A 6,283-nucleotide genomic window follows, 5' to 3' on the forward strand; every position below is an offset into this window, starting at 1 on the left:
ACGGCTCCTTTCTTGGTGAGCAAGACTAGGGTAGACTCGACTAGACGTCAATAAGTAATGGCGGCGAGAACTGCAGCGGCGCGCATGACTCGTCTGTGTCCGGCGACGATGGAGAAGCTTGCTCGGGTTAATCCTCGTTACTTCAGCGACGGCAAAGGCCGCATACTCAGCGAGGAGGAACGGGCCGCCGAGAACGTCTACATCCAGGTAAGCACCGCACCGACCGAGCAGCTTGTCGAATTCACCTCTTTTCTGTTTTTAGCGTAGGCTCTGGCTTTCGATTCATCGGCGCGCGCACTTGTTGTGTAGAAAATGGAGAGGGAGCGGTTGGAGAAGCTGAGGCGAAAGGCCGAGAAGGAGAGGCTGGAGGCGGAGAAGGCCAAGTCCGAGATAGTGAGTACAATTTAGGGCTTCCACTTTCTCCGTCTTTCTTGTTCGAATATGGTTTCTAATTTGCGATGCTCGGTGAGATTGATCATTACCACACGGATCGAGCGATCATTCTTTACTGAAAAGTGGGAACTGTGTGGATAGTATCGTCTTATCATCTTTCGTGTTCCGATTCTTCTGTCTTTATTTCATTCTTCACGGCAGGGTCACCTTGATATTGTGTATGTGATTCTTGCAGAAAACCGAGGAACCTCACTAGTTCTGATGCTTTTAATCGTCAATCCAGCAGGCACGCGACATCTATAAGATCAAATGGTTGGCTTAGCTTGTTTCTGAAGAACGTTGAATGATATAGCTTTGTTAAAATCGATGAAATGCTGCTGTATTAGCTTCTCTTGCGTGGATGTATGTGTATATTATACTCATCTGTATATGCCTGTACATTAATCTTTTATTTTGTTTTGGGTGAGATGAAACTTCTTTCAAGCATGTTTTGTGAATTCTGCTATTCTAATTCGTGATCATCGAGCTCTAGCAAGCTTCCAAATCCACGCCGCGCAAGTTCTTCAGCCGAATTCTTATAGCCAACTTTCTGGCCAGCGAGTTGCCCGCTAGATTTGGCCGTCACATTCTAGAGGTGCCTTAGCACGGCGGAGGTGCTGGAAGCTAAGTCGTGTCAGCCGGCCACTGGTGATGAGGATGCCGTTGGATATGATTATTGTTCTCATAAAATTGATCAATTCAGATTTTTTGTCTCTAAATTTTTTTTATTTTCGTGTCTCCAATCGATCGAATGGATCATATTATATCTCAAGATATCATAATATTCTTAAAATGTGTGTAGTATTTTTGTGATGTACAAGACATCCTTGAGATATAATTTGATCTGTCTGATCGATACGGGGACAAAGGATTCGAACTCAAAATTGATTGGTGAAGGAACGTAAATAAGCAAGTATAATTTTTTTTCTTAGGTGATCGGTTGATCAGCAAGGTAAATTAGGAAGTGTACATGATAATCAATTTAGAAGTTCAGTATTTTTTTATTATATTTTTCATTTGAAAGATATTTTTTTATAAATATATCGTAGTTAGGAAAATTTTTTATAAATATATCGTAGTTATGATTTGAATTGACAATTTGGATGTTTTACTATGGTATCACGACCCAGGACAAATAAGCAAGTAATCAAGCTCAATTAAAAGGAGCATGTTTTCTTAACAAAATTGATTCTCTAAAGTGCATTATACATTTGCCTAACCTTCATGGAGTGTTGAACTTTTCTGTTTTTATAGGAGTGGAGAAAAGACCCAATTTAGTCTTAAATATTGTGCCTAATGTCTGTTTAAGGGGTTAAATTAGTCCTCAATATTATTTTTTTTTTACCACCAAATTAATCTTTTCGTCATTTTTGGAATTAAATTAGTCGGAAAATGTGCACATAATTTGCACAAGTAGATTTCATCATCTGAAACTAAACAACTAAATCTTCATTTTCCCAATTTTAATCATGGAAATTTAAATCTCACTTTTTTTCCCTCGGTTTCACACGTTAGAAGGGAACTCACGATGTGTTTGAACTGTTGCACCACCTTTTCAGTCGATGGAGTTTATGCTCTTATGTGGATGAACCTTTCAGTCTTGTGTTTGAACAAGTAAAGGTTAATATTGTTACAAATATCATAGATTTTTATTGTCTTTTCTGAATTAGTAATGATCAGAAGAAATGTATATGATATTATAATTATTTTGACATAATGGTTGCAACATACTTTTGTTCACAAAATTTGTCCACATCTTGATAAAGAAATAATTGCATAAAATTTATGATTTATCATAAAATTTAATCTACATGTCTATATTTAAGAAGTATGACTACATGACAATGAGAGAAAAAACTATTTTTAATTTAATTGAGAATAATTTAGCTTTACAAGTCATATTCACCTAATTTATGATATACTGAATTGTCATTTGATTTTTATTATTTTTTCATTTTATGTTACAGAAAATTATTAAACATAATTTCAATCTACATCAATTTTCTTTAAAATTGCAAGTTTTTTTGGTTTTTAGATTGTGCATGTTCTATTTCTAATGTTTTATTTTAAAAAAAATTAATAAATTAACATTTTTAGTCAGATACTTTGATCGGTAAATATAATCCGGTATTTATCATAGTTGGAATGAAGCTAATGCCCATATTAACAAATTTAGCAGCGCTTCCCATATGTCATTTTCAAGTAGGGAAGAGACAGTAAGAACTTTTGATATGCATATGAAGATAAAAATAGCATCTGTTTTATCTACATAGTGTCAAAGGAAGTTCAAGTGTTTCCTCTACTTCTAGTGTGAAAGCAAGTTCAAGTGTACCTTGTAGTTCAAGTTCAAGGAGAAAGCAATAAGAAAGAATAGATAAATTAAAAGCTTTGCTATTGAATTTAGAAAATGAGAATCACAATCATGCCTCTAGGGTTGTAAAAATAATCAAGGAGATAAAAAATTATAATTTAGTGACGATGATTAAACATGTTTATCTTATTTATAAAATTTTATTGGATATGATATAAGGTTGTTGTATTGAATCTCTTTCAATTATACATATTATTATGAAGTTGGAATTATTTTAAACAATGTGCATGTTCAAAATATTATTAGAATCTCATTGAAAAACAATCCCACAATCCACTACATGATCAAATCATGGATATGAGTAACATTGAAAGTCACGACAAACCATCCAAAACTCCATTACATGAAACAAAATCACTTCTTCCTTATAGATCCTTGAGAAGAGCTAGACTTCAAGACATAATTTACTAGCGAAGACAATGATGGTCTCATTCTACGTCAAGCATCTATGTAAGATCTCAGCCTCGAGACTACTGCAAAGCTAGTTCCATCTTTAACAAAAGTAAGTTTGTGAATATTAATTGATTGGTTAACATATAATTGTCAAAACAGAATAATAATTAGAAAACATAGAAACTGATTTGATAATTTATAGTATTAAAACTAGCATAAAAAATTAAAACAACTTATATTTATAGAGGATATTGAGCATGAGCTCCATTGAATATACAAGATCGTATCCTTTGGTTTACTTTTTGTGAACTAGAGGATGATCCACAATGTAACTGTGATCGGATTGCAGCCGCAATTCGATCATAATTGGTTGTGATTCCTCCTTAAGTTCACCATTTATCCAAATTATAGTTTAAGTCTGGGTAGGTGGCCGGAGGCCGCCCCTCACTCGGCGCCGAGTAGCCCGGCCACTCGTACACCGCGAGTGGCCTCTAGGCAGTTTTCGACTACATATCTCGACCCAAACTATAACTTGGATGGAAAGGTGAATCCAAGAGGAAGGATCAAAACCAATTGCGGTTGGATCACGACTGTGATCCGGCTACAATACATTGTGGACCATCCCCTGGTCCACAAAAAGTGGACCAGAGGATCTTCTCTCTGAATATATACCCCAACTTGATGTGGTCTTCTCACCTACGTCCAGAAAAGACAACAAAAAATCTATGACATCTATTAAAATATTTACTTTACTTGTTCGAACCCAAGACTAAAAGGTTCATCCACATAGGAACATGAACTCCATTAGCTGAAGGTGGCGCAACTGTTAGAACCCATCGTGGCTTTTCTTCCGACGCGTGAAGCCTGGAGTTCACCGATAGGATTTTGAGGGAGAAGAAAGTAAGATTTAGAGCTCCATGAGTGAAATTGAGAAAATAGAGATTTAGTCGTCAAATTGGTCAGATGATGAAATCTGTGGCTTGTACAAGTCACGTGCACACTTTCCTTCTAACTTAATCCCAAAAATGACATAAGAACCAATTTGATTTAAAAAAATAATAACGTTAAGGACTAATTTGACTCATTCAAAATGTTTAGAACTGAACCTGACATTAGGCACAACATTTAGGATTAAATCGGGTCTTTTCCCTATAGTAGTGATAAGAGTATATTTTCAAGTTGAAATGAATGGTCAAGGCTACTATAAAGTCAGAAACTTCTTACCCTCTCGAAAACATTTAAGTATTTTTTAGTTGATATAAACTATAGAAGAATTTTTATCCATAATCATATCACATATCATTTTGCCTAAAAATATCAGAGATTTTTTAGTAGATTCAAATTGAGCATTCATGCGTTTTTGAATTAAAATATTTTATTAAAAATGTTTTTTTCTAAAACTTCTTTAAAATTTTGAATTTTAATTAGAAAATATGCTAGAAATTTCTTAAGAGGTCGAGTGTTTAACTCTTTTGTTAGTATAAAAAAAATAAATTGAAAATGGTCAGTAGTTTTACCAAGTTAAAAACAAAAATTTATCAACGATCCTTGAGAGCTCATATTATCTTATTATGAACGAAAAATCATATTAAAAAACATTTAAGAATCTCAAGTGAAATATTAAAATATTATCAAAGAGTTTTTTTCCCGTACAAAGTGACAAAGTTATTGACTCCTTAATTATCTTTTTAAAATTAAAAAAATACTTAAACATTTTATTTGATACTTTCAGAAAACATTTTATCCGATTGTTTAGTTAATGTGATCTGATTTTAAGTCATCTGTGTAGTTTTTGGTAATGACCTTGATGATTTATTTCAACTTAAAGGAAATTAAATATGTATCTCTCATTCTCACAAATTTATCAACATATTTTTCTTTTGGAAATGAATAAATTTTGGCTTGCAAAATAATACGTGGAACAAGTTAATAGAATAATAACAACATATTTAATGGACAATATATCAATTGGCCACAAGTAGAATCAAATATTAGCTAATAGATGTCCCAAGGCTACTCTCTAGAAAATTTTATTCTGTCAAGATTTCTCAATTTATTCTGAATAAATTGTTAATAGAAATTTTTCAAAAGACAAAATCAATCACATTAGTTGGGTTTAAAAAATTAAATACCGTAATTATAAAATAAGTAATAATAGCTGGGCACTTGTTTGGATTGAATTTAAGTGGGTAAATAAACTTATAACTTAGCTTATTTATTTTCTAGGCGTAAATTAGTGCTCCATGCTCCTAAACTGATAAAATAAATACTATGCTTATCATAATAAAAAAATCGAGAAAAAAAGTGTTTTCTAAAATCATTAATTGGTCCAAGATATTAATTTAGAACCTTCTCTGTTCATAATATTATCAATTTTAAGATACGAAATTATAGAAAACTACAGTAATATTTTTTATATAAAAATCATGAGAAAAAATTACCAATAAATATTAAAATTATTTTCAATGAAAAGAAAAAAATATTAACACAATTTACTTTTAGATTTCATCAAAATTAATTACTAATAGTCCCGATTCTAAATTAAATAGTAATTAAGATTTATCAAATTTATTTATAAAATATTTTATCGAGCTCAAGTTTTTTTATATAGCTGAACTAACAACACAACGTTGTTATCATTATAAATTAGATTAAATATTCATATATATAGATAAAAATTTTAAAAAATAAATTTACAATTAAATTTTATACAAATTAATAAATAAATTTATTCATAAATTTACTTATAATAATAAATCAAATTTATTAGTGTCCAATTTTATTTAATTTTTATTATTGACCGCGGTATGAAAGAGAGATAAATCATAAGAACTTCATTACCAATAACGTATATACAAAAGGGTTGAGATAACTAGTAGATATTACGCATTTGCATGGAATGACTCCACGTCTATTTACAATATACTTACATGAATTAACTGTGTCAATCTGTACAAATTATTTATTTTTTTATTATGATAACGAAAATGATTACATTCATCTTGAGTATTCCTAGAGGTCTTTTCTTACATTATATGAACATCAAATGATTAAGGATGAAAAGAATTTTTTTCAAAAAGTATATAT

General features: G+C 31.6%; 1 protein-coding gene across 1 annotated transcript; it reads left to right on the top strand.

Moving 5' to 3' along the window:
• LOC122020322 (uncharacterized protein At2g27730, mitochondrial-like) lies at window positions 1-876 on the top strand. Its single transcript, XM_042578205.1, has 3 exons — window positions 1-207; window positions 310-393; window positions 629-876. Exons 1-3 carry the CDS (start codon window positions 58-60, stop codon window positions 647-649), a joined length of 255 nt encoding a protein of 84 aa, XP_042434139.1. The 5' UTR covers window positions 1-57; the 3' UTR covers window positions 650-876.
• Window positions 877-6,283: the final 5,407 nt, after the last annotated feature.

Source organism: Zingiber officinale, chromosome 9A, assembly GCF_018446385.1.
Source record: "Zingiber officinale cultivar Zhangliang chromosome 9A, Zo_v1.1, whole genome shotgun sequence".
NCBI classification, from domain to species: domain Eukaryota; kingdom Viridiplantae; phylum Streptophyta; class Magnoliopsida; order Zingiberales; family Zingiberaceae; genus Zingiber; species Zingiber officinale.

What these genes read in the sequence shown, in the direction of transcription:
- LOC122020322 (XM_042578205.1), top strand. Translation starts at nt 58, where the DNA reads ATGGCGGCGAGAACTGCAGCGGCGCGCATGACTCGTCTGTGTCCGGCG. An exon ending in CCGAGAACGTCTACATCCAG is followed by an intron (nt 208 to 309) that starts GTAAGCACCGCA and finishes CTTGTTGTGTAG; the next exon opens with AAAATGGAGAGGGAGCGGTT. An exon ending in AGAAGGCCAAGTCCGAGATA is followed by an intron (nt 394 to 628) that starts GTGAGTACAATT and finishes TGATTCTTGCAG; the next exon opens with AAAACCGAGGAACCTCACTA.